Source organism: Aethalodelphis obliquidens, unplaced genomic scaffold (genome assembly GCF_003676395.1).
Source record: "Aethalodelphis obliquidens isolate GAN/ISIS:26980383/991018 unplaced genomic scaffold, ASM367639v1 scaffold89, whole genome shotgun sequence".
Taxonomy (NCBI): domain Eukaryota; kingdom Metazoa; phylum Chordata; class Mammalia; order Artiodactyla; family Delphinidae; genus Aethalodelphis; species Aethalodelphis obliquidens.
Window position 1 is genome coordinate 1791528 of NW_020838033.1, and position 27592 is coordinate 1819119.

A 27592-nucleotide genomic window follows, 5' to 3' on the forward strand; every position below is an offset into this window, starting at 1 on the left:
GGTAGACAGTATGTAAATAAGGTACTACACTTACCGACTCTTCATGAAAGTGTGAATTAATATTGGTCCTCTTGAAGGCAATCTGGCCATATTTATTAAAAGCAGAAATAAGTATATCCTATGATTGAGTAATTCAGATGCTAGGTAAGGGGAGAAACTTGTGGTTGTCAACAGTAGGACATGCATAAGGAGGTTTGTTTCAGCACTGCCTGAAGTGAACATCCTTATACACATCTTAATAAATGAAAGAAAGAATGGAAGTATAATGTAATATTATTATAAATTATGTAAATGTAATAATGAAAAATTTGCAAAAATCTGAATATCTTTCAATAGGGGAATGGCTTAATAAAATTCATTGCATTCATATTCATAGCTGTATAGCAATTAAAAGGAATGAGTTGGATGTATCGAACGCTCTTAAAAATGTATCATTGAGGCTCCTGGTGTTGCTTGAGTGCTCATTTGGTGCAGACCTGGTACCTCTTTTGTGAAACGGCAGCTGAGGAGACTCCCGGCGCTCGGATGACGGACAAAAAGCCCAAGAGTTTGTGCATCTGAGTATAGTTTATCCAGAGTGTAATTACAACTGGGGGTGGGGGGCGTCCCTCAGACCGCAGAGGAAAATGTGAGGATCTTGAGCCCTTGAAGGGTTGAGGTGAGGAGAAAGCCCCAAGCAGGATCTTCTTTCCTGAGCATGGGGGACTGACTAGCAGAAAAATTTCCCAGAGCCGGGCCTCTTGGATACCCCTAAATTGGTAGCCAGCGTATCAGCCATTGAAAGCAGGTGCCTCAATGACTTGGCCCAGCCCGCTGTCCCCTGGAAAGCTTAGACACTTTGTGTGAAAGGGGCTTGTAAGGCAATATCTTGCTTACTCACTTGTCTGCCGCCAAGGGACACACAGCCATTGATATTCATGTATAATAGTGGTGTGTGAGATCTGGTTGTACTGACACAGGAGAGTCAATTGTTGAATTTTCAGGAACTTTGAAAGCCAGCTTTTAAACACAGCCAGTAATAAAAATTAAATTATATACATTTAAAATTAAATACAATGGGAACACAGGTAATAAATACTCAAAACTCTCCACTTCCAAATTATTTTACTACATTTTCCTATTATTCTGCTCTTGAGGTTATTTTCATCTATTGTGTCTGTGTGGTGGAGATATTTTATAACTGGAATTCAGTGATATCTTGTCTGTAGCTTGAAATCAGCCACAGTGTGATTATTAAACCACAGAAATTGGCAGACACTACAAGCCACTATCAAAAGACCATTGTGAAACATTTACACCACTGTTCATACTTCTCCCCCCAACATCCATAAACACACCTCCACACACACACGCAACACACAAATGTCCACCCCTCTTCTAAAAACACAAACTAATACACTGTACAAACTTCCTGCACCTTGATGCGGAAAGGTGCTATTCTACTTCACCTTCTAAAGGTACAGCGGGATCTACTTCATTCCTTTTTAATGCCTGAAGCTTCATCCTCCAAACTGCTTCTCTTCCCTCAGGAAGTGAATCACACCCAGAGCTCTGTCCAGAGTCACACATCACCCCATGCCTCTTATTCATTCATTTCTTGACTTGCCCAGCACAGTGCTAAACTGAGGACAAAGAGATCAATAAAGTTCCTTTCCTGGAAGGGTGAGAACCCAGAGCCAGACTCCAAAAGCTAGAATACAAAGTCATCTGTTCAGTAACAGAGGTCAGGCCAGCTCTGAATGTCACCTTTTTCTTGAAGTTCCTTTTTCAATTCTCAGAGCTAGATGCTGTTCTCCCTCTTAAAACCTACCACATCCCTCCCTCTGACTGCTGTTATAACATTGAGCTTGGGATTGAACTCTTGAGTTCCATGCAATTTGCTGAAAACACTCCCTGGGCCACAGACTGCTCGTGTGCTCTGTGATGATGGTGGCGCAGGGAGGATGTGGTGGGGAGAGTGGCCACTTGACCCCGGTGGGAGGGCACAGTCTGTATCCCTCTATTATACTGTAAGCTCATTGAGAGATGTTGTCTAGATCAGATTGATCTTTTTTTTTTTTTTTCGGAACGCGGGCCTCTCACTGTTGTGGCCTCTCCCATCGCAGAGCACAGGCTCCGGACGCGCAGGCTCAGCGGCCATGGCTCACGGGCCCAGCCACTCCGTGGTATGTGGGATCCTCCCAGACCAGGGCATGAACCCGTGTCCCCTGCATCGGCAGGTGGACTCTCAACCACTGCGCCACCAGGGAAGCCCGAATTCCCAAGTTTTATAAATCTTTATTGAAGGACTATTTCCTCAATTCTCTTTACTTGGTTTATTCCTAATAGTTCCTTCCAGGGACCCTGCAAGAGCGGGAGTGCCTTCCTTCTCTCCCTGGACCCACACCCTCAGGAGACAGTAGGGAGAGCTTCTGTTCCACCTCAGGGCCCAAGAGCCCTCATAGTCTGCATTACCTCCTCTGAAAGTGTTCAAATTCAGCCTGTCTCCTCAGTTTCACCGCAGGGAGGTCACTCTGGCCATAGGCATCCTCAAAGTTATAGCTTCCCTGATGTCCCGAGGCTTCACATTTGCACTGGTTTTTCGGGAAGAGCCTAGAACAAGATGAGGACTAAGGTCACGGATTGGGTGGGTGGGCTGGTGGGTAAGGCGAGGCCTGAAGCCTAAGCCAGTGTGTTTTTCCCCTCAGACTCTCCTTTCCCATAGCCACCGTCTGGGTTGGGTTGAGACTCTAGAATGACAGCAGTGGCTGTTCCCAAAGACACAGGGAGGGGAAGGAAGGGGAAAGGGCAAGAAGGCCCTTCTCTCAAAACCAACATATGGCTACCAAGGGGGAAACGTGGGGGGAAGGGATAAATTAGGAGCTTGGGATTAACATAGACACACTACTATAGATAAAATATATAACCAACAAGGACCTACTGCATAGCACAGGGAACTCTACACAATATTCTGTATATAACTGAATCACTTTGCTGTACACCTGAAACTAACACAACATTGTAAATCAACTAGACTCCAATAAAATAATAAAAAATAAATTTTATAATCCAAAAAAAGGCCCCCTCTCTTGAGTCATCTCCTGCACCAAACTTCTGCCACACTGCACGGCTTGTGCTATCTTAGTTCCCCGACCAGGGATCGAGCCCAGGCCCGGCAGTGAAAGCTCAGAGTCCTAACCACTGGACAGCCAGGGAATTCCCCAAGCTTCTTTAAACTTGAGAGTCGCAGGAATGTCAGTGGCATCTCAGCAACCCCGACCAGAAGAGGAGGCCAGAGGGACAGAAAGGCAGCATCTTTCCTGTGGTTTGGGTTAAACAGGCCCTCCAAAATCGTAAGGGACTTCGTTCGCTGGGAACAGAGTCCGTGCCCTGCAGACCAAGCCTTTTCCTGGTTCCGTGGTTTGGATCACGTTAGCAATCAACACAGGTGCAGGAAGGTAGGGAACTGGCTGTAAAGTGGGCACAACAGGACACTGTGAGCCACAGGAAGGAAAGGTCAGACCAAGGTGGAATAACTTGTTATCTCACCAGATTCCATCATAGGCAAAGAGGCTCCTGACATGTTCCTCAGGTAGAAGCTTCAGCATCCCGGCAGTCGGAGCAGGGTGAGGGAGCCGTGGTTTGTGGTTACTGGACTGTGTATAAAGGTATACACTTCTGAACATAAATAACACAACGCCCAGGACCAAGAGTAAGACCGGCATCTTGAGGATCCACAGACATCTACAGCTGTTGGGACACAAAAGAGCAAAGGCTGTTAAAGTTATTTTTCTTGATTATGTAAACAAAAAAGACTTGATTGTGTAATATAGACGGGAACAGTAACTGGAGGAAAAACGTCAGTTAAACCTGTATCTTACACTACTTAGCAAGATTGATTTCTGTTAAATAGAAGAGTAAAGAATCAATTTGCAACAGAGAGACTCAATAAAAAATCAGAAATAAAAGAATAGGCGGGGGCTTCCCTGGTGGCACAGTGGTTTAGAGTCTCCGCCTGCCAATGCAGGGGACGCGGGTTCCTGCCCCGGTCCGGGAGGATCCCACGTGCCACGGAGCGGCTGGGCCCGTGAGCCATGGCCGCTGAGCCTGCGTGTCCGGAACCTGTGCTCCGCAACGGGAGAGGCCACAGCAGTGAGAGCCCCGCGTACCGCAAAAAAAAAAAAAAAATAGGCAAAAAGAGCCCAAGGGGAAATAAAGAGTAAGGTTTGCAATATTAATGTCAACACAGTTGAATTCGAGGCAAAAATTTATTAAGTGGGACCAAAAGGATCACTTATCACGATCACATGCATGATCCAGAAAACAGATGCAGAGGTCATGACCTTTATCCATTAGATAATAGCATTAAAGCACACAAAGCAAAGAATGGCAGGACATGGAAGGAGAAGGATTACAAATACGAAGACAGTCATAGATTCTAACCTTCTCACATCTAACACTCTAAAATCTCAGTCCTTAACGGATCAAGTCTCAAAAACATATAAAGCAATAGAGCAACTAAATTATAGAACTCATATTCTGTTAAAGAGCTTTTAGAACATTTACAAAAATGGGCCACTTATTTGAACACAAAGAAAACCATAATAAAGTAGAAATCGTTCAGATTATACACTCCACACTCTGACAAGTACAATCAAAATGAAACCTGTAATAATAAGCCCCCTCTCCCAACAATGTGGAAAATTTTTTTTAAAGCTTTCCAAAGCAAGTGTTTGAATCAAGGACAACATTAGGACAAAAATATAAAACTAATGAGGGTACTACATACAACACTGTGGAACACACTAAAACTACACTGAGAGGAAAATTTGAAGCTTTAAATACAAATTTCTGATCACAAGACATAAAATTAATAAATTAAACAATCAAATAAGAAGTTTGAAAATAGATAACAAAATGAATCTAAGAAAAGCAGAAACAAGGACTTAATAACAATGCAAATGGAAAGTGGCAAATTAGAAAGAAACCTGAAATGAAATAATTGCTAAATCTAAGCACTGAGGAGAAAATTTTTGAGATATCTGCCTACTTTATAACCTCCCTGCTCTAAGACTCTTCTCCTGACCCACAGAGGTGACACCTATGAGTCTAGTTGTACCACACGATGCTCCCCTGGCCATGGCTGACTGGACCAAGGGTGGACATCTCTGAGCTGGGCTGATCAGCCAGAACTTATTCCCAGGAATCGGGAAGCAGAGATATTGATCAGTTAAACCTGGTCCCCTGAACTGAGAATAGAGGGGAGGAGAGAAGGGAGAGGAGATAGAAGATGAGCGACACAAGAAGCCTAGATCTTGAATAGCTAGATGAAAGAGATGACTTTCTAGAAAACCACAAATAACCTAAACAGATCTGTAAAAGTGAAAAAAAATTGAGGAAGTTGTCAAAGGCCTATGTACTCAACAAAGTCCCAAATCCATGTTTCATAAGTAAACAACTCAATGCCGATTTATAAAAACCAGTTTTAGGGACTTCCCTGTTGGCGCAGTGGTTAGGACTCAGGCTCCCAATGCAGAGGGCCCGGGTTCAATCCCTGGTCAGGGAACTAGATCCCACGTGCATGCCACAACCAAGAGTTCGCATGCCACAACTAAGGAGCCAACAAGCCGCAACTAAGGAGCACACGTGCCACAACTAAGGAACCAGTGAGCCACAACTAAGACCCAGCACAACCAAATAAATAAATTAAATAAATATTTAAAAAAATGTTTTACAGCGATGCAAATGTAGGTATAGACGAATAATGATGTAAACATGCTAAACAAATATTAGCAAATACAGTACAGTGGTATCCTAAATGAAAGATTCACCACTAACAAATGGAGTTTTCTCTAGGAGAGCAAGGATGTCTCAGTGCTATAGTGTGGCTGAACCACTCTGACTCCATTTTGTCAGCTTATCTTAGGCCCACAGTCCTACTCGCTCCCCTTTCTTTTCTTTTCCTTTTTTAAAGAATGACAGCGTCATCAAATTCATTACACAATTTTCAACCTAACAAAAAGAAACAAATCACCGACAACAGAGGGACGTGGTCTTGACCTTTTTGAGGGTTGGGTTTTTTTCCTTTTGCCGTCAGGAAATAAAACTAAGAATTATGTCACTGAGTAAAAACGAAAGTGGGGAGAAAAAAATTCTCCAGGTAAATGGCTTTTCTGGTATTCTATAGTTTTTTTCTCCTTCAACTGTTACCTGCTCCCTTTTCCATGTCATTGAGCCTACTCACGAGGAATGTGCCCAAGCAAGGTAAGTTTCCTATCAACTTTTTCCCTGGCCTTTTCAGTCCTGGAAGGATGCCTTTTGCTGACGCAGATGGTTAAGGGTCATGAGAGCCCCAAGGGGAGGGGAAAATAACCCGGTTCCCATCAATATGGACACGATTCTCCCTAGTAGTCAGATTCTATTTTTAGCTTTGGCCCTTTAAATCCCCCTGTACCCTTTTCTGCAGCACAGAGTGCAGCTTTGAATGCCTCTGGATCCTCTGCCAGATCCAGCCCATATGTAAGTTACCCATAATAAACTTCATAACTGTACTTCATGGAGTTGCCTGCTTCGTTTTCCGGTATCAAAGTTCATTCTCAGTTAGAAGGATATTATTCGATGTCTCTGCCTCCCAACAATCACACAATTTATTAATAAATTTCACCAAGAGAAAATTCAGGTCAGGAGAAAACCCAATATGATTATATTGACAGATGTTTTTTTTAAATAAATTTATTTATTTATTTTTGGCTGCGTTGGGTCTTCGTTGCTGCACACGGGCTTCTCATGCGGTGGCTTCTTTTGTTGCAGAGCACAGGCTCTAGGCACGCGGGCTTCAGTAGTTGTGGCTCGCAGGATTTAGAGCGCAGGCTTAGTAGTTGTGCACAGACTTAGTTGCTCCGTGGCATGTGGAATCTTCCCTGACCAGGGATAGAACCCGTGTCCTCTGCACTAGCAGGCAGATTCTTAACCACTGCACCACAAGGGAAGCCCTTGACAGATGATTTAAAAAGTATTTAATAAAATCCAACATCCATTCTTAATTTGTTAAACATCCCTCATTTAAGAAAGGACCAAAAACGTCTCCCAAGGCAATAGAAAAGCAAAAATAAACAAATGGAATCTAATCAAACTTACAAGCTTTTGCACAACAAAGGAAACCATAAACAAAACAAAAAGACAACCTACGTACTGGGAGAAAATATTTGCAAATAATGTGACTGACAAGGGCTTAATTTCCAAAACATACAAACATACAATTCAATAACAAAAAAACAAACAACTCAATCAAAAATGGGAGAAGACCTAAATAGACATTTCTCCAGAGAAGACATACAGATGGCCAAGAGGCATATGAAAAGATGCTCATCATCGCTAATTATTAGAGAAATGCAAATCAAAACTACAACGAGGTACCACGTCACACCAGTCAGAATGGCCATCACTAAAAAGTCTACAAATAATAAATGTGGGAGAGGGTGTGGAGAAAGGGAACTCTCCTACACTGCTGCTAGGAATGTAAATTGGTGCAGCCACTATGGAGAAACTAAATCAGAGCTACCATATGATCCAGCAATCCCACTCCTGGGCATATACCCAGACAAAACTATAATTCGAAAAGATACATGCACCCCTATGTCCATAGCAGTACTATTTACAATAGCCAGACCCCCTGGAAACAGCCTAAATGTCCGTTGTCAGATGAATGGATAAAGAAGATGTGGTGTGTGTGTATATATATATTATATATATATAATATATATAATATATATACACACACACATACACACACACACACACAATGGAATATTACTCAGCCATAAAAAATAAAATAATAATACCATTTGCAGCAACATGGATGGACCTGGAGATTACTGAGCAAAGTAAGTCAGAAAGAGAAAGACGAATACCATATGATATCACTTATATGTGAAATCTAAAATATGACACAAATGAACATATCTATAAAATTGAAACAGACTCACAGACATAAAGAACAGACTTGTGGTTGCCAAGGGAGAAGTGGGAGTGGGGGAGTGAAGGACTGGGAGTTTGGGATTCGCAGATGCAAACTATTATATAGAGAATGGGTAAACAACACGGTCCTACTGCATAGCACAGGGAACTATATTCAATATCCTGTGATAAACCATAATGAAAAAATATGAAAAAGAATATATATATATGTACAACTGAGTCACTTTGCTGTACAGCAGAAATTAACACATTGTAAATCAACTATAATAAAAAATTTTTAAAAAGAAAGGACCTAAAAGAAATGACACCACACTAATAATTGTAAGCACACCTAACATCTGGATCTTGGTTTCCATACAGTATTCCCTTCTAAAGGAAATCAGAGCCCCTTGGAGAAACGGTTGATTCTGGCTTTGGGGCAAGGAAAATTCAAAGCAAGTCTGGAATATCCTGTGGTGTCAGAAAGGAAGGAAGCTATCTAAGAAGACCACAGTTATGTCCAAAGAAAAAGAAGCCAGTTTAGGGTCTTCTACCAGCCATATTTGGGACAATTGATACATCAACAAGAACAATGGCTATAATTAACTATAACACATTGAATAAAATAAAATAAAACCCATGAGGCTTCCCTGGTGGCACAGTCTTTGAGAGTCCGCCTGCTGATGCAGGGGACACGGGTTCGTGCCCCGGGCCGGGAGGATCCCACGTGCCGCGGAGCGGCTGGGCCCGTGAGCCATGGCCGCTGAGCCTGCGCGTCCAGAGCCTGTGCTACGCAACGGAAGAGACCACAACAGTGAGAGGCCCGCGTACCGCAAATAAATAAATAAATAAATAAATAAAACCCATGAAGCTAATGATACCCAAGGGAAAAAAATGCAAGGGGTGAGTGGGGTACTTAAAAAAAAAAAACTTTTTAATTATAGAAAAAAATCCAAGTAAATACAAAAAATAAAGAGAAAAATAAAATAAATTTTACTGTACCCATTACCCACCTTCTACTCCTGTACAAAATGGATTTATCTATTTCTTTACCTATTTCCCTCACTTCTCAAATCATTTTGAAGAAAATCTTGACATCATATCATTTCATCAGCAAATATTCTATCTCTGAAGGGTAATGTGGTAGTTTTGTACTCAAATGAACCGAGCTGGAACCACGTTTCCTTGAATTCCCTTCCCTGTGTAACGCCAGGTTAGTGATGGCCACAAGAGAAATTTGCATGAGATTTAGAGGCACTGCAGGTACTGGCAAGTTCCATCCACTTGATCCTCTTTCCCTCCACTCTGGGTCCAGCACTCCTTCCCAACTACTGGTCCTGCTGACCAGCTACCCCAGGTTCACTATCAGAACTTCCTATTAGAATTCACAGTAGTGGTAACCATGAGGGACAAGCTTTCATATACTTCTCCAGCAACTCTGTTTGCGGCTGTACTCCAGAAAAACAGATGCTTCTGAATTCTTTCTTTTTTTCTTTTTAAAATTTATTTATTTCTTAAATTTTTGGCTGCATTGGGCCTTTGTGGCTGTGCACAAAAAAAACTTTCTCTAGTTGCGGCGAACGGGGTCTACTCTTCGTTGTGGTGCGCAGGCTTCTCATTGCGGTGGCTTCTCTTGTTGCAGAGCATGGGCTCTAGGTGTGCGGGCTTCAGTAATTGTGGCACACGGGTTTAGTTTCTCCGCGGCATGTGGGATCTTCCCAGACCAGGGCTCAAGCCCATGCCCCCTGCACTGGCAGGCAGATTCTTAACCACTGCGCCACCAGGGAAGCCCTGCTTCTGAATTCTTGCAAGTTCCAGCTCATTCACCTGTGACAAGGTGGCTGGTGACTTTTCTCTAATTCTTTTTTTTTTTTTTGGAACTTTTTTTCCCCAGCTTGTCCCACAATTGTGTTAATTCCTATAAAAAATATTTCTTATTCTGCAATACTCATAGAAGTTTTCCTTCTTTGCTTAAGGCTTCAGATAAGGGTTCTTACACAGACACACAATACCATTATCAGCTAAAAATCTAACAATCATTCTCTAATACCATCAAATGTCCATAGAGTTTAACTTTCCCTTTTGTCTTTTTTTTTTTTTAAGGATCAAAGCAGAATCCAAATAAGGTCCATACACGGGTTGATATGTCTCATCAGTTCCTTTTAATATACAGATTCCCCTATATCTCTCTATTTTTTTCTTGCAACTTATTTGTTGAAGGAACCATGTTGTTTATCCTACATGATTTGGATTTTCCACATCTGGACTGTGCTGATTTCAGCCCCCTGGGTCATGTTCCTTTGTCCCCTGTATTTTCTATAAATTTGTAGTTAGATCGAGAGGCTCAGTCAAATTCAGGTTTGATTTCTGAGAAAACTACTTCATAGGTGATGGTGTGTGCCCCTCCATCCGGGAGGCAAGGCACAGAATAGCTCATCATCTCTCTTTCAGGGGATATTAGCAGCCATTTGATGCTTGCCCAAATCACTGGTTCTGAGTATTTTTGGTCTCAGGACCTCTTTATAATCTTAAAAATTATGGAGGACCCCCAAAGAGCTTTTGTATTTGTGGCATATATCTGTCAATGTTTACCATTTTGGAAATTAAATTTGAGGAGTTTTTAGAAGTATTTATTAATTTAGAAGTAAAATAATAAACCCATTACATGTTAACACAAATAACACATTTTATGAAAAAAAACTACATTTTTCCAAATAAAAAGTAGTGAGAAAAGTGGCATCGTTTAACATTTTTGCCTATCTAATGTTTAGCTTAATAGATAAAATGAATCCTCACATTGTTTCTGCATTCAATCTGTTATGATATGTTGCTTGGTTGAAGTATATGAAGAAAATACGGCCCCACACAGATGTATAACTGGAAAAGGGAGAAACATTTTAATCGCGTTTTCAGATAATTGTGGATATTCATCTTTGATACCACACCAAAAATCAAGAAGTGGTAGTTTCTTAAAAGATTAGCAGCCCTCCAGGACCCCCGACGGGGCCCTGCACTCCTGGAAGCTCCCTCCCCCGGCGCCCCCTCCCTCCCAGAAGGCCTCGGGGCAGAGCGGTCCTACACCCTGCGCCCAGAACGGAGCCCGCGTTTCCGCAGAGCTGGAACTCCCGGCTCGGGGTCTCTTCCTCCGCCGTCGCGGAACTGCCCCGGAGCTCGAGGGGAGGGCGGCCTCACTGAGGCTGCCGGCTCTGGAAAGGCCCCGGCGGCCGAAGCTGCGACAGTAGTGGGGACAGCGGGCCGGAATCATCGTACCTGAGGGGGTTTGGAGAAGATGGCGGAAGAGTAAGAGGCGGAGATCACCTTCCTCCCCACAGATACACCAGAAATACATGTACACGTGGAACAACTCCTACAGAACACCTACTGAACGCTGGCAGAAGACCTCAGACCTCCCAAAAGGCAAGAAACCCCCCACGTACCTGGGTAGGGCAAAAGAAAAAAGAATAGACAGAGACAAAAGGATAGGGACGGGACCTGCACCAGTGGGAGGGAGCTGTGAAGGAGGAAGGGTTTCCACACACTAGGAAGCCCCTTCGCGGGCGGAGATGGCGGGTGGCACGGGGGAAAGCTTCGGAGCCGCGGAGGAGAGCACAGCAACAGGGGTGCGGGGGGCAAAGCGGGGAGATTCCCGCACAGAGGATCGGGCCGACCGGCACTCACCAGCCCGAGAGGCTTGTCTGCTCACCCGCCGGGGCGGGCGGGGCTGGGAGCTGAGGCTCGGGCTTCTGTCGGGAGCGCAGGGAGAGGACTGGGGTTGACGACTTGAACATAGCCTGAAGGGGTTAGTGCGCCACGGCTAGCCGGGAGGGAGTCCGGGGAAAAGTCTGGACCTACCGAAGAGGCAAGAGACTTTTTCTTACCTCTTTGTTTCCTGGTGCGCGAGGAGAGGGTATTAAGAGCGCTGCTTAAAGGAGCTCCAGAGAAGGGCGCGAGTCGCGGCTAAAATCGCGGACCCCAGAGACAGACATGAGACGCTAAGGCTGCTGCTGCCGCCACCAAGAAGCCTGTGTACGAGCACAGGTCACTCTCCACACCCCCCTTCCGGGGAGCCTGTGCAGCCCGCCACTGCAAGGGTCCCGGGATCCAGGGACAACTACCCCGGAAGAACGCACGGCACGCCTCAAGCTGGTGCAACGTCACGCTGGCCTCTGCCGCCGCAGGCCCGCCCCGCGCTCCGTGCCCCTCCCTCCCCCGCGGCCTGAGTGAGCCAGAGCCCCCGAATCAGCTGTTCCTTTAACCCTGTCCTGTCTGAGCGAAGAACAAACGCCCTCCAGCGACCTACACGCAGAGGCGGGGCCAGATTCAAAGCTGAACCCCGGGAGCTGTGAGAACGAAGGAGGGAAAGGGAAATCTCTCCCAGCAGCCTCAGAAGCAGCGGATTAAAGCTCCACAATCAATTTGATGTACCTGCATCTGTGGAATACATGAATAGACAACGAATCATCCCAAATTGAGGAGGTGGACTTTGGGAGCAAGATATATTATTTTTTTACCCTTTTCCCCTTTTTGTGAGTGTGTATGTGTATGCTTCTGTGTGAGATTTTGTCTGTATAGCTTTGCTTTCACCATTTGTCCTAGGGTTCTGACCATCCAGTTTTTTATCTTTTTTTGTTTTTTTACTTTTTAAAACTTTTTTCTTAATAATTATTTTTTATTTTAATAACTTTATTTTATTTTATCTTACTTTATTTTATCCTCTTTCTTTCTTTCTATTTTTTCTCCCTTTTATTCTGAGCCATGTGGAGGACAGGCTCTTGGTGCGCCAGCCAGGCGTCAGGACTGTGCCACTGAGGTGGGAGAGCCAGGCTCAGGACACTGGTCCACAAGAGACCTCCCAGCTCCACGTAATATGAAACGGCAAAAATCTCCCAGAGAGCTCCATCTCAACGCCAAGACCCAGCTTCATTCAACGAGCAGCAAGCTACAGTGCTGGACACCCTAAGCCACACAACTAGCAAGACAGGAACACAGCACCATCCATTAGCAGAGAGGCTGCCTAAAATCATAATAAGTCCACAGACACCCCAAAACACACCACCAGACGTGGACCTGCCCACCAGAGAGACAAGATCCAGCGTCATCCACCAGAACACAGGCACTAGTCCCCTCCACCAGGAAACCTACACAACCCACTGAACCAACCTTAGCCACTGGGGACAGACACCAAAAACAACGGGAACTACGAACCTGCAGCCTGCGAAAAGGAGACCCCAAACACAGTAAGATAAGCGAAATGAAAAGACCGAAAAACACAGCAGATGAAGGAGCAAGGTAAAAACCCACCAGACCTAACAAATGAATAGGAAATAGGCAGTCTACCTGAAAAAGAATTCAGAATAATGATAGTAAAGATGATCCAAAATCTTGGAAATAGAATAGAGAAAATGCAAGAAACATTTAACAAGAACCTAGAAGAATTAAAGAGGAAACAAGCAATGATGAACCACAATAAATGAAATTAAAAATACTCTAGAAGGGATCAATAGCAGAATAACTGAGGCAGAAGAATGGATAAGTGACCTGGAAGATAAAATAGTGGAAATAACTACTGCAGAGCAGAATAAAGAAAAAAGAATGGGGCTTCCCTGGTGGCGCAGTGGTTGAGAGTCCGCCTGCCGATGCAGGGGACACGGGTTCATGCCTCGGTCCGGGAAGATCCCACATGCCGCGGAGCGGCTGCGCCCGTGAGCCATGGCCGCTGAGCCTGCGCATCTGGAGCCTGTGCTCCGCAACGGGAGAGGCCACGGCAGTGAGAGGCCTGCGTACCACAAAAAAAAAAAAAAAGAAAAAAGAAAAAAGAATGAAAAGAACTGTGGACAGTCTCAGAGACCTCTGGGACAATATTAAACGCAGCAACATTCGAATTATAGGGGTCCCAGAAGAAGAAGAGAAAAAGAAAGGGACTGAGAAAATATTTGAAGAGATTATAGTTGAAAACTTCCCTAATATGGGAAAAGAAATAGTTAATCAAGTCCAGGAAGCACAGAGAGTCCCATACAGGATAAATCCAAGGAGAAACATGCAAAGACACATATTAATCAAACAATCAAAAATTAAATACAAAGAAAACATATTAAAAGCAGCAAGGGAAAAACAACAAATAACACATAAGGGACTCTCCATAAGGTTAACAGCTGATCTTTCAGCAGAAACTCTGCAAGCCAGTAGGGAGTGGCAGGACATATTTAAAGTGATGAAGGAGAAAAACCTACAACCAAGACTACTCTACCCAGCAACGATCTCATTCAGATTTGATGGAGAAATTAAGACCTTTACAGACAAGCAAAAGCTGAGAGAGTTCAGCACCACCAAACCAGCTTTACAACAAATGCTAAAGGAACTTCTCTAGGCAGGAAACACAAGAGAAGGAAAAGACCTACAATAACAAACCCAAAACAATTAAGTAAATGGTAATAGGAACATACATATCGATAATTACCTTAAATGTAAATGGATTAAATGCTCCCACCAAAGGACACAGACTGGCTGAATGGATACAAAAACAAGACCCATATATATGCTGTCTACAGGAGACCCACTTCAGACGTAGGGACACATTCAGACTGAAAGTGAGGGGATGGAAAAAGATATGCCATGCATATGGATATCAGAAGAAAGCTGCAGTAGCAATTCTCATGTCAGACAAAATAGACTTTAAAATAAAGACTATTACAAGAGACAAAGAAGGACACTACATAATGATCAAGGGATTGATCCAAGAAGAAGATATAACAATTGTAAATATTTATGCACCCAACATAGGAGCACCTCAATACATAAGGCAAATGCTAACAGGCATAAAAGGGGAAATCGACAGTAACACAATCATAGTAGGGGACGTTAACACCCCATTTTCACCAATGGACAGATCATCCAAAATGAAAATAAATAAGGAAACACAAGCTTTAAATGATACATTAAACAAGATGGACTTAATTGATATTTATAGGACATTCCATCCAAAAACAGCAGAATACACATTTTTCTCAAGTGCTCATGGAACATTCTCCAGGATAGATCATATCTTGGGTCACAAGTCTAGCCTTGGTAAATTTAAGAAAATTGAAATTGTATCAAGTATATTTTCCAACCACAATGCTATGAGACTAGATATCAATTACAGGAAAAGATCTGTAAAAAATACAAACACATGGAGGCTAAACAATACACTACTTAATAACCAAGTGATCACTGAAGAAATCAAAGAGGAAATCAAAAAATACCTAGAAACAAATGACAATGGAGACACGATGACACAAAACCTATGGGATGCAGCAAAAGCAGTTCTAAGAGGGAAGTTTATAGCAACACAATCCTACCTTAAGAAACAGGAAACATCTCAAATAAACAACTTAACCTTGCACCTAAAGCAATTAGAGAAAGAAGAACAAAAAAACCCCAAAGTTAGCAGAAGGAAAGAAATCATAAAGATCAGATCAGAAATAAATGAAAAAGAAATGAAGGAAACGATAGCAAAGATCAATAAAACTAAAAGCTGATTCTTTGAGAAGATAAACAAAATTGATAAACCATTAGCCAGACTCATCAAGAAAAAAAGGGAGAAGACTCAAATCAATAGAATTAGAAATGAAAAAGGAGAAGTTACAACAGACACCGCAGAAATACAAAGCATCCTAAGAGACTGCTACAAGCAACTCTATGCCAATAAAATGGACAAACTGGAAGAAATGGACAAATTCTTAGAAATGCAAAACCTGCCGAGACTGAACCAGGAAGAAATAGAAAATATGAACAGACCAATCACAAGCACTGAAATTGGAACTGTGATTAAAAATCTTCCAACAAACAAAAACCCAGGACCAGATGGCTTCACAGGTGAATTCTATCAAACATTTAGAGAAGAGCTAACACCTATCCTTCTCAAACTCTTCCAAAATACAGCAGAGGGAGGAACATTCCCAAACTCATTCTGTGAGGCCACCATCACCCTGATACCAAAACCAGACAAAGATGTCACAAAGAAAGAAAACTACAGGCCAATATCACTGATGAACATACATGCAAAAATCCTCAACAAAATACTAGTAAACAGAATCCAACAGCACATTAAAAGGATCATACATGGGCTTCCCTGGTGGCACAGTGGTTGAGAGTCCGCCTGCCAATGCAGGGGACACAGGTTCGTGCCCCGGTCCAGGAAGATCCCACATGCCGTGGAGCAGCTGGGCCCGTGCGCCATGGCCACTGAGCCTGCGCGTCCGGAGTCTGTGCTCCGCAACAGGAGAGCCACAACAGTGAGAGGCCTGCGTACCGCAAAAAAAAAAAAAAAAAAAGGACCATACACCATGATCAAGTGGGGTTTATTCCAGGAATGCAAGGATTCTTCAATATATGCAAATCAATCAACGTGTTACACCATATTAACAAATTGAAGGAGAAAAACCATATGATCATCTCAATAGATGCAGAGAAAGCTTTCGACAAAATTCAACACCCATTTATGATAAAAACCCTGCAGAAAGTAGGCATAGAGGGAACTTTCCTCAACATAATAAAGGCCATATATGACAAACCCACAGCCAACATCGTCCTCAATGGTGAAAAACTGAAACCATTTCCACTAAGATCAGGAACAAGACAAGTTGCCCACTCTCACCACTATTATTCAACAGAGTTTTGGAAGTTCTAGCCACAGCAATCAGAGAAAAAAAAGAAATAAAAGGAATCCAAATCGGAAAAGAAGAAATAAAGCTGTCACTGTTTGCAGATGACATGATACTCTACATAGAGAATCCTAAAGATGCTACCAGAAAACTACTAGAGCTAATCAATGAATTTGGTAAAGTAGCAGGATACAAAATTAATGCACAGTAATCTCTGGCATTCCTATACACTAATGATGAAAAATCTGAAAGTGAAATTAAGAAAACACTCCCATTTACCACTGCAACAAAAAGAATAAAATATCTAGGAATAAACCTACCTAAGGAGACAAAAGACCTGTATGCAGAAAATTATAAGACACTGATGAAAGAAATTAAAGATGATACAAATAGATGGAGAGAAATACCATGTTGTTGGATTGGAAGAATCAACATTGTGAAAATGACTCTACTACCCAAAGCAATCTACAGATTCAATGCAATCCCTATCAAACTACCACTGGCATTTTTCACAGAACTAGAACAAAAAACTTCACAATTTGTATGGAAACACAAAAGACCCCGAATAGCCAAAGCAATCTTGAGAACGAAAAATGGAGCTGGAGGAATCAAGCTCCCTGACTTCAAACTATACTACAATGCTACAGTAAACAAGACAGTATGGTACTGGCACAAAAACAGAAACATAGATCAATGGAACAGGATAGAAAGCCCAGAGATAAACCCACGCACATATGGTCACCTTATCTTTGATAAAGGAGGCAGGAATGTACAGTGGAGAAAGGACAGCCTCTTCAATAAGTGGTGCTGGGAAAACTGGGCAGGTACATGTAAAAGTATGAAATTAGAACACTCCCTAACACCATACACAAAAATAAAATGGATTAAAGACCTAAATGTAAGACCAGACACTATAAAACTCTTAGAGGATAACATAGGCAGAACACTCTATGACATAAATCACAGCAAGATCCTTTTTGACCCACCTCCTAGAGAAATGGAAATAAAAACAAAAATAAACAAATGGGACCTAATGAAACTTAAAACTTTTGCACAGCAAAGGAAACCATAAACAAGACCAAAAGACAACCCTCAGAATGGGAGAAAATATTTGCAAATGAAGCAACTGACAAAGGATTAATTTCCAAAATTTACAAGCAGCTCATGCAACTCAATAACAAAAAAACAAACAACCCAATCCAAAAATGGACAGAAGACCTAAATAGACATTTCTCCAAAGAAGATATACAGACTGCCAACAAACACATGAAAGAATGCTCAACATCATTAATCATTAGAGAAATGCAAATCAAAACTACAATGAGGGCTTCCCTGGTGGCGCAGTGGTTGAGAGTCCGCCTGCCGATGCTGGGGACACGGGTTCGTGCCCCGGTCCGGGGGGATCCCACGTGCCGCGGAGTGGCTTGGCCTGTGAGCCATGGCCGCTGAGCCTGCGCGTCCGGAGCCTGTGCTCCGTAACGGGAGAGGCCACGGCAGTGAGAGGCCCGCGTACCACACACACACACACACACACACACACACACACACACACACACACAAAAGAACTACAATGAGGTATCACCTCACACCAGTTAGAATGGGCATCATCAGAAAATCAGGGTCTGGGGTGATGCTGAGGGTGAGGGTGGAGGAGGGGTGGTCAGTAATGGAAGATGCTGGGAGGGGGGTGTTTAGAGGGTTGACCCAGAGAAGGTTGCCCCGAAGAAGAAAATTAGAATTCCTGTAATTTCTCGGGGGCTTTGGGTAGGTTTCTTGGGGGCTGGTTTTGAAGCCAAAATCTGACTCTTAGTAATGGAAATTTTGGTGTGTGTGTGTGTGTGTGTGTATTTGTGTGTGTGTGTGAGACTCTCGTTTTCCAGCCCTAAGTCAATGAATTTTTTGTACACTGTTACATTAAAATCCACTGGTATGACTTGGACTTTGAATGCATCTTTTACCTACTCATGATTTTATTATACTATACATTAGTCATATGGAAAATATTGGTTAACTGAGTTATGCTGATCCCCCAAATGCTTATGCATTTATTTATTTATTTGTTTGTTTGTTTATTTATTAGCTGTGTTGGGTCTTTGTTGCTGCGCACTGGCTTTCTCTAGTTGCGACGAGCGGGGGCTACTTTTCCTTGTGGTGCTCGGGCTTCTCATTGTCGCAGCTTCTCTTGTTGCGGAGCACAGGCTCTAGGCGTGAGGGCTTCAGTAGTTGCAGCACGTGAGCTCAGTAGTTGTGGCGCATGGGCTTAGTTGCTCCGCGGCATGTGGGATCTTCCTGGACCAGGGCTCGAACCCGTGTCCCCTATATTGGCAGGCGGATTCTTAACCACTGCACCACCAGGGAAGCCCTGCTGATGTATTTTTAATGCAATATCGAGAATTCACATTCATTAATATCAACACCAATCTCATCAGAAAAGTCTTTAAATATTAAGACTGTCAAACTCATTGCGGTGGAAATAAGTTTTACAAAGTTCTAATTTATGGAAAGCTTAAACTTTATGATTGGCAACTAATACTGGCAACTGGTGCATCACATGGTCCATTTTTTTGAGAAGACATCTACCCAGTACAGAAGTCTGAATAACCAGCTTATTCTTATTCATTCTTATTCTTTCAAGCAAAAAACATTTCCTTTAAAAAGCATCTACTTCAGGGGCTGCCCTGGTTGCGCAGTGGTTAGGAATCCGCCTGCCAGTGCGGGGCACATGGGTTCGAGCCCTGGTCCGGGAAGATCCCACATGTCGCGGAGCAGCTAAGCCCGTGCACCACATCTACTGAGCCTGTGCTCTAGAGCCCGCGAGCCACAACTACTGAAGCCCGCGCTCTACAGCCAGTGCTGGGCAACAAGAGAAGCCACGGCAATAAGAAGCCCGTGCACTGCAACAAAGAGTAGTCCCCGCTCACTGCAACTAGAGAAGGACTGGGCGCAGCAACAAAGACCCAACGCAGCCAAAAACAGAAAAAGAAAAAAAGAGATTTCCATTAAAAAGCAGCTACTTCAGGGTCTTCCCTGGTGGTGCAGTGGTTAAGGATCCACCTGCCAGTGCGTGGGACACGGGTTAGAGCCCTGATCCAGGAAGATCCCACATGCCACGGAGCAGCCAAGACTGTGTGTCACAACTACTGAGCCTGTGCTCTAGAGCCCGCGAGTCACAACTACTGAGCTCACGTGCCACAACTACTGAAGCCTACGCGCCTAGAGCCTGTGCTCCGTAACAAGAGAAGCCACCACAATGAGAAGCTCACACACCACCATGAAGAGTAGCCCCCTGCTCTCCACAATTAAAGAAAGCCCTCCTGCAGCAATGAAGACCCAACACAGCCAAAAATAAATAAGTTAAAAAAAAAGAAAAGAAAAGCAGCTACTTCAGCTCGCTACTCAAATTGCACAAGCACTTTTTCTTGAGACAACAATCACTGCACTTCATTCTCTGTCAGGAATGTTTTACGTGTACCTATCATCAAAAAGTCTACTTAAAATTGACACTTTTTTAAAAAAAATAAATCGATTTTACTGTTTCATCAAGGATATTCTGAAGTAAACTGGCTTTTTCCCCTGAGTGTGGTGGGAAAGTACAACTCCCACCAGTTCAAGCTAAGGTACCAGCAGCAGTTTTGCCCATCATTGCCTTTGCATCATCAGTGCAAATGTCAGCACAGTGAAAAAAGCAAGTAGCATCTTACTATTATCATGAAATAGTTTTCACCTTGCAGACTCCCTGAGGGTCACTGGGACCCTCGGGATTCTACGGCCCACAATTGGAGAAGCCCTGCTCTAGCGCATTCTTCTACAGACTTTTCCTTCCCTAATTTTAGAAGCTCTTGATGTACAGAGATATTCACCTTTTGTCTGTGGTGTAAATAGCTAAGGTTGTCTTTCCCAATTTGTCACTTGTCTTTTTTCTTTAAAAAAAATGTTTAATTGTGGGAATAAACATAAAGTTTACCACCTTAACCATTTCTAAGTGTACAGCTCAGTAACGTTAAGTATATTGTTCACATTGTTGTACAATGGACCTCCAGAACTTTTCCCTTTTTTCTTTGCTTATATTTTTGCATGCAAATATATTTTATCAATTTTTCTGTAATTGAAATCTTAATCTTTTATCAATTTTTCTGTAATTGAAATCTTAATCTTCCATTGAAGAAAAAAAGCTCCTCTTTACAAAAAAATGAAAATTAATGTATGTAGGAGAAATGATAGAATTAGAGAAATAAATCGCCACTTTGCTACCACCAATGTAATAAATGATTCTGGCCAGGACCATCAATGCATGTTAAAACCAGCGGGTGGAAGGCTGTTGGGGAGCAGGATATTGAATGGTGCCAACGTCCAGATTGCTTACTATTTATAAAGAGAAAAAAACTCACCTTTACAATGGAATGATCAGGTAGTCACTACCTTAACCACGTGATCCAAATGAGCATCACTAATAGTGAGACAGCCTAACAAAATGTCCCCCTGATATGATGTGATATGAAGCACACAAATCACTTATGGAGTATTAATGCCAAAAATGTTGAATCAAAATGTAATCAAGACTCAGAGACCTCACTACCAGTTTATAGGAAATAACAGCAGATAAAAAAGCAAACTGAATAACACCATCAACAACTATCAGACACATCAGGATGTGGAACGTTCTGTAAGACAACTGGCCTGGACTCTTCAAAAAGACAATGCTATGAAAAGAGAAAAAAGAAAAAAGTGGAGGGATGGGATAGCTTTTGATAGTTTAAGGAGACTAAAAAGATCAAACAACAAAATGCAATGTGTGAACTTTGACTGGATCATTGTTTCAAAAAACAGTTTTGAAAGACATTTAGCCCTAATTATTAGAGAAATGCAAATCAAAACTACCGTGAGGTACCATCTCACATTAGTCAGAATGGCCATAACTTAAAAATCTACAAATAACAAATGCTGCAGAGGATGTGAAGAAAACAGAACCCTCCTACACTGTTGGTTGAGATGTAAATTGGTGCAGCTGCTACGGAAAACAGTATGGAGGTTCCTCAAACTAAAAATAGAGTTGCGATATGATCCTGCAATCCCACTCCTGGGCAAATATTCGGAGAAAGCTATAATTCGAGAAGACACATGCACCACAATGTTCACTGCAGCACTATTTACAATAGTGCTATTTACAATAGCCAAGACATGGACGCAATCTAAATGTCTATTGATAAATGGATAAAAGAAGATGTGGTATATATGTATATAACACACACACACACACACACACACACACACACACACACACACACACACACAGTGGAATACTACTTGGCCATAAAAAAGAATGAAATAATGCCATTTGCAGCATGTTGACTGGACCTAGAGATTATCACACTAAGTGAAGTAAGTCAGAGAAAAATATATGATAATCACTTATATGTAGAATCTAAAATATGACACAAATGAACTTATCTACAAAACAGAAACAGACTCACAGGGGAGTTCCCTGGTGGCCTAGTGGTTAGGATTCTGTGCTTTCACTGCCATGGCCTCAGTTCAATCCCTAGTCATGGAACTGAGATCCCACAAGGCCGCGCAGAGCGACCAAAAGAAAAAAACACTCACAGACATAGAGAACAGACTTGTGGTTGCCAAGGGGGAGAGGGGTGGAGGAGGGAAGGATTGGGAGTTTAGGATTAGAAGGTGCAAACTATTATATAGAGAATGGATAAGCAACAAGGTCCTACTGTATAGCACAGGGAACTATATTCAATATCCTGTGATAAACCATAATGGGAAAGAATATGAAAAAGAATATACATATGTGCATAACTAAATCATTTTGCTATACAATAGAAATTAACACATCATTATAAATCAACTATACTTCAATAAAATAAATTTAAAAAGCCATTTAGGGGACAATTGTGAACATTTGAGCATGGGCTGAATGTTAGATCATGTTAGGGAATTGTTCATTTTTTTTAGGTGAGATCATTATATTATGATTATATAGGAGAATGCTGTTATTCTTAGAAGTATGCTCAAGGATTTACGGGTGAAGTGTTAAGATGTCTGAAAATTCTTTTCAATGGTTCAGCCATTTGAAAGTAGGGGTGAGAGATGAAGCAAATGTGGTAAAATATTAACCTAGGTGGATCTAGGTGCAGGGTGTATGAGTGTATTCAGTAACATTGTTTCAAGCTGTCTTTAGTTTGACAATTTTAAAAATAAAACTTTGGGATTTATAAACAATTAAGTAAAAATTCCTCAGGTAAAATAAGAATAGGTGGATGCTTTCTTAACATGGCAAAAGATTTACCTTTCAAGCCAAAGCCAGCATTATGCTTTAACCTATTCAAGTTACAGACATGCCCGCAGAAAAAAGGCCTTTACTTCCTCTTAGTCAAGTTTCAACCATCTGATCAGACCCCTCTCAGCTTGGAGTTTTGATTTATCAAAGCTGGTTCCAGCTAGGGACAGCATTTTGTGATGCAGTCATTCATAGGAATTGTTCCGTAGGCGATTCCTAATAAAATGTTCAACAGCCGAATTTTTAACAGACGACTACAAATGTTCTACACTGTTAAAATCACACTGTTTATGTGCTTATGAGGGGATATTAAAATTATAATTGTATGGGTCTGCTATTCTGGTTGGACCATATTTGAGAAACATTCAAAAAAGGGCCAAAATCCAATTTATAAAGTCAATGAGAAATAAGGAAATGAGCTTGTCATGTGTATCAGCTGATGGCAACTTGTCCCTTCAAGCCAGGTGAAGCTGTTAACCCTGCCAAGTGGTTCTCCTAGTCCAAGTACAGAGAGCTTTGGGACCAGGCAGAAACTAGAGAGGCAGCCTGAGTCCTCATTTAAAGGTGGTGATGCTCATTGCCCCAAAGCACTCTTGTACCCGAGCAAGTAGGGTCTGATGTTAAGCTGTCTCTGCAGACAGTGGAAACCAATTAGTCAAGATTTTCCTTTTGCCTAAAAATGTAGTCTCATGATTCTGTGTGCTTTGTTACAATAATCCCTTTGTGAACCATGACACTTTGACAGCATAGAAACATCTACAAAGAGAAAGATTTAAATATTTAAAGATGCATCAGAACTTTTAAAAATGTCTGCACAGTGAAAAAAAAACTGAAATCAAAAGGGTAGTATTAGACTACTGAAATGGTTCCTAACAAATATGAGAGCAAAGGTTTAATCTTAATTTACCTACGAGAAAAGCACCAAGACACCAAGTAATAAATGGGCACAGAATATGAAGAAATGACTGACCAAAGAAAAAGTACATTTAGCAGGTGAACACACAGGAAAATATTTGTTCTCACCTATAAGTTAAAAAGATTGATATTGAAAATAACACTGAAGTAGCTTTTTTTTTTTTTTTTTGCGGTACGCGGGCCTCTCACCGCTGCGGAGCACAGGCTCCGGACGCGCAGGCTCAGCGGCCATGGCTCACGGGCCCAGCCGCTCCGCGGCACGTGGGATCTTCCCGAACTCGGGCACGAACCCGTGTCCCCTGCATCGGCAGGCGGACTCTCAACCACTGCGCCACCAGGGAAGCCCTGAAGTAGCATTTTATGCCTATTAAGTTAATAACCAAAAAGGGTGGGACTTCCCTGGTGGCACAATGGTTAAGAATCCGCCTGCCAATGCAAGGGACACTGGTTCGTGCCCTGGTCAGGGAAGATCCCACATGCCGCAGAGCAACTAAGCCCTAGCGCCACAACTATTGAGCCTGCACTCTAGAGCTCGTGAGCCACAACTACTGAGCCCACGTGCCACGACTAAGAAGCCTGTGCGCCTAGAGCCCGTGCTCCGCAACAAGAGAAGCCACTGCAATGAGAAGCCCGCACACCACAACGAAGAGTAGCCCCCGCTCGCTGCAACTAGAGAAAGCCCACGAGCAGCAACGAAGACCCAACATAGCCAAATAAATAAAATAAATATATTAATTAATTAATTATAAATAAATAACCAAAAAGGTTTGGTGAAATTGTGGGCGAAGGTGATATATACACACTACTTTTAAATATTTTAGTCAGGAATTTTTGGTTGCAAGTAACAGAAACGTAGTCAAATTATTTACATAACAACTATGAGTTATTATGTAATTATATAATACCTATGAATTGCTTCACTATATTAAGAACACAGATAACATTATCCTTTTTTCCTTGAACTAAATTAGAATTGGCTATACCCCATCCTCTACTGTGATTGGTAGAAAGTCAGAAAAACATTCTGATGGAGCTCCTGCCTCCTCTACTGGCTAGTCTAAGAGCCTTAGAGGCAAAAGAGACTTCTGCCTCCAATAACAATTGACTGGGCAATTCAGACCAATGTTCTCACAGATGACAACTAGAAAAGCTGAACAACTACAACAACAAATCTGCCTGAAAGGATCAGATGGCTACCAAGACGGTGAGGAATTACTGGGACTGGATTCAAGAGATAACAGAGGCTAAGGATGGAGGCTACTTTTTCCTCTGGATGTGTTTGCTGATTCCTAAGTGGGCGGCTCACAGGCTGAGCATGTTTATCTCAGCCCCTTGGGGTTAAGGGAATAAACGTTAGAGTCCAAGATCCACCGTGAGTGGAGATGGGCGGGGGTGGGGGGGGGGGCGTTCCTGGTGAATCCCCTTTGCTTTGCATTGGAACTCCAATGGCTTACACCTCGGAGGAGTGAACCAGAATCAGATAGGAATTCCCAGGCATGGCCATAAGGCTTCCCGTCATCTCTTGAAGTTGGATTGAGGCAATCCCACATTGCTAGTGAACCCAGTGCCTAGCAGAACAAAACATAAATCATCTCTGGCAGAAGTTATCCTAGGTCTCAGATTATTTTCACGAACTATTTTGTAAAGACATTGTTTGGCACATGTGGAGATAGCATTTTTAAAAAGAGGAAAATAAAGCAATAAAAACACAGGGCTTCAGATACTGGAGTTATCAGACATATATTGTAAAGTAAATAGACTTAGTATTAAAGAACTGTAAATTAATTATTGAGAATTTTAACACAAAATTGGAGAATACAAAAGGAAACAGACAGAAATTTTAGAAATACAAAATAAAATAACACTATTGAAAAGTTAAGTGGATGAATTTAACAGACAATTAGACAAGACTGGAAGATAAGTCAGACTATAACTGCCAAGGCAGGCAGAGGGGCGGGAGGAATAAATTAGGAATTTGAGATTAACAGATATACGCTGATATATATAAAGCAGATAAACAACAAGGACCTACTGTATAGCACAAGGAACTATATTCAGTGTCTTGTAATAACCTATAATGGAAAAGAAACTGAAAAAGAATAGATATATATGTATATGTATAACTGAATCGCTTTGCTGTACACCTGAAACATTGTAACTCAACTATACTTCAATAAAAAAATAAAATAAGAGCGGCAGACGGAGTGGGCGCTGCCGCCTGAGACCGAGGCCTGAAGAGAGCTGAGACGCGCCCCAGGAGCGCAGTTAGGATCTGAAACTCGCCTGGGTTTCATGCAGAAGGCCGGAGCAACGGTGTAGAGAAGTGGCGCACAGGCGAGCGGGTCTGCAGACCGTCCAGGGTCGGGCGCGCGCGGGTCCGGCGGACTGTAGTCAGAGCCTGCAGCCCGCCCGCTGCAGGCGGAGTATTGAACACTAAGTAGTGGCTATGCAGATACAGCTTGAAGCAAATGCAGATACTTCAGTGGAAGAAGAGAGCTTTGACCCACAACCTATTTCTCGATTAGAGCAATGTGGCATACATGCCAATGATGTGAAGAAATTGGAAGAAGCTGGATTCCATACTGTGGAGGCTGTTGCCTATGCACCAAAGAAGGAGCTAATAAATATTAAGGGGGGGGGGCTTCCCTGGTGGCGCAGTGGTTGAGAGTCCGCCTGCCGATGCAGGGGACACGGGTTCGTTCCCCAGTCCGGGAAGATCCCACATGCCGCAGAGCGGCTGGGCCCGTGAGCCATGGCCGCTGAGCCTGCGCGTCCGGAGCCTCTGCTCCGCAACGGGAGAGGCCACAACAGTGAGAGGTCCGCGTACCGCAAAAAATAATAATAATAAATAAATAAAATAAAAGAGATTGTTAGTTAAGTTTCCAGCAGATTATACGGGAAGCCAGAGACACTGAAATATCTTCTATACCATCAGAACTATTCAAAAATGAAGGTGCCCATAAAGGCATTTTCAGACAAGCAACATTTGAGGGAATCTGTCACCAGTATACCTGCACTAAAGTAACTACTAAAGGCAAATTACTCCAGAAGGAAGATCATAAGGAAAGAAGGAAGAGAAATAAAAATGACAAATAAGTGGGTAAGTCTAGATGACTACTGACTGTGTAAATTAATAGTGTTTTGTTCCTAAACAAAACAGTAAAAAAAATCATAAAGCACACTATAACCAAAAAAGGGTAAAGCAATGACATGTAAATCAGGAAAGGCAGCAAACAGACTAAAATCGTTCCAAGGTCTTCGCATTGTCTAGGAAGAAGATTAAAAATACCAAGTAATTTTAGACTATGATAGGTCAAGAATATGTTATAATCTATAGAGTAACTACTATAGAAGTAGTACAAATAAGAAATAATATTCAATAGGAAAATGGGATAATAAAATAATACAAAATAGCACAAGAAAAGAGAAGAACATAGACCAGGTAGAACAAACAGAAAGCACTCATTGAGATGTTAGATTTAAACCAATTGTATCAATAATTACATAAATGTAAACTGATTAAATGCTCCAATTAAAACATAAGGCAATCAGAACGGATGGAAAAAAGAAGCCCAATTATACACGGTTTGCAGGAGACACATCTAAAACAGTGATACAGAAACACTGAGAGTAAAAAGGAAGATAAACATACCAAGTGTAACGAAGATAAAGTTGATATCTCTATATTAATATCAAATGAAGTAGACTTTTAAGACAAAAAGCCAAAACCACAGATACCTCAAGTTATAACATATTCAGTTCACAGGAAGAGATGACAATTCTTTATTCTAATAACATAGCCTCAAAATAC

The 27592-nt window shown here is 42.2% G+C and overlaps 1 protein-coding gene across 1 annotated transcript in view; it reads right to left on the bottom strand.

Moving 5' to 3' along the window:
- The window catches only part of B4GALNT2 (beta-1,4-N-acetyl-galactosaminyltransferase 2 (SID blood group)), a 54382-nt gene that overhangs the window by 22720 nt on the left and 4070 nt on the right, over positions 1–27592 (bottom strand). Inside the window, 2 exon segments of the mRNA XM_027094401.1 lie at positions 2455–2592; positions 3529–3729. Coding sequence (XP_026950202.1) covers positions 2455–2592; positions 3529–3729 — 339 coding nt within the window.